Genomic DNA, 1,239 nt, shown 5'->3' with positions numbered 1-1,239 from the left:
AGTCGTCAAAGGGTTATTGTTATGACAGAGAAATAAATAAATAAATAAATAAATAAATAAATAAATAAATAAATTTGGCAACTTGGAAACACACGTGCCACTTTTCCCATAAAACTACGACAGCTACAAAGTTGAAAGTTGGCAAGTGCCTGCAAAAAGATAGACAGGTACCCATGACGGAGCCCGATTTTTTATTTATTCATTTCCTGAATTTAGAAAAATATAATCTTTTTGATAAAAAGTTCTCGTCCTTCTTTGGCCTTTGTGATTATTCCACTGAGAAACGAAACAAATCTGCGTACTGTCCTTCACAGCGGAAGTGCCGGAAGTGATATTTCGCGAGGCGCATAAATAAATAAATAAATAAACAAAGAGATAAATAAATAAATAAATAAGTAAATAAATAAGTAAATGAATGAATGAATGAATGAATGAATGAATGAAGCAAACCACTCTTTAAGGAGAAGGAAATAGTTACCACAAACTCCTTGTCCGTGGCCACCAGGAACATGTCAAAGAGTTTTCCCGCGCGGAACGGGAAGTCCGTCTTGTGGCATTCCTCCCTCTGAAACTTCCCATCCCTCCAAGTGTTGAAAGCCACCGTCTGCTTCCCCATGCCCACGGCGGTGTGGAGGCCGATCACGTTGTTCTTGGCGCGCTCTCCGGTTAGGGTGACGTAAAAACTGATAAGTACAAGACACAAAAAGACGTAAGAATATCAGTATTATCAGTCTACATTTGTACTTATAAACTTCTCCAAAGGTCTAAGAATATCAATCTACTTGTAACTTAAAAACGCCTCCAAAGGCCTGTCAATCTATTTATAACTTATAACCTTCTTGCAAGGACTACTTAAAAAGTAAGTAGTCCTTGCCTTCTTGTAGAACACTGATCGTGTTATTTTGCTACCCTAGAGTTAAAAAGTTCTATCTGCTCAGTGTCTAGTTTTGAGGAATTTGACGTCAACATTTTTAAGTTTCACATCATGTCAATTTTTTTTTCGAATGCTATTCTTTGAATATCTTTATAACGACTCCGAATAACCTTACGATTTTGGTGGAGCAGATAGAACGTTTTGGCTTCTGTCCTCGTGGTCTTAGTAACTCAAAACGACCAAAAATGTCACAATGAACTTTGTGACTCTGGGGTCTTCGTCGCCATCATCATCATCATCATCATCATCATCATCATCATCATCATCATCATCATCATCATCATCATCATCATCATCATCATCAT

At 37.3% G+C, this 1,239-nt stretch overlaps 1 protein-coding gene across 1 annotated transcript in view; it reads right to left on the bottom strand.

Annotated features, from left to right (window-relative positions):
- LOC101859875 overlaps positions 1-683 on the bottom strand; it is a gene marked incomplete at its 5' end in the record, with an annotated part of 6,626 nt that extends 5,943 nt beyond the window's left edge. The window contains 1 exon segment of the mRNA XM_013085391.1: positions 479-683. Coding sequence (XP_012940845.1) covers positions 479-683 — 205 coding nt within the window.
- Positions 684-1,239: the final 556 nt, after the last annotated feature.

Source organism: Aplysia californica, unplaced genomic scaffold (assembly GCF_000002075.1).
Source record: "Aplysia californica isolate F4 #8 unplaced genomic scaffold, AplCal3.0 scaffold00370, whole genome shotgun sequence".
NCBI classification, from domain to species: Eukaryota; Metazoa; Mollusca; class Gastropoda; order Aplysiida; family Aplysiidae; genus Aplysia; species Aplysia californica.
The sequence above is the reverse complement of the archived record's forward strand: the minus strand, read 5'-3'. Positions and strand labels throughout refer to the sequence as shown.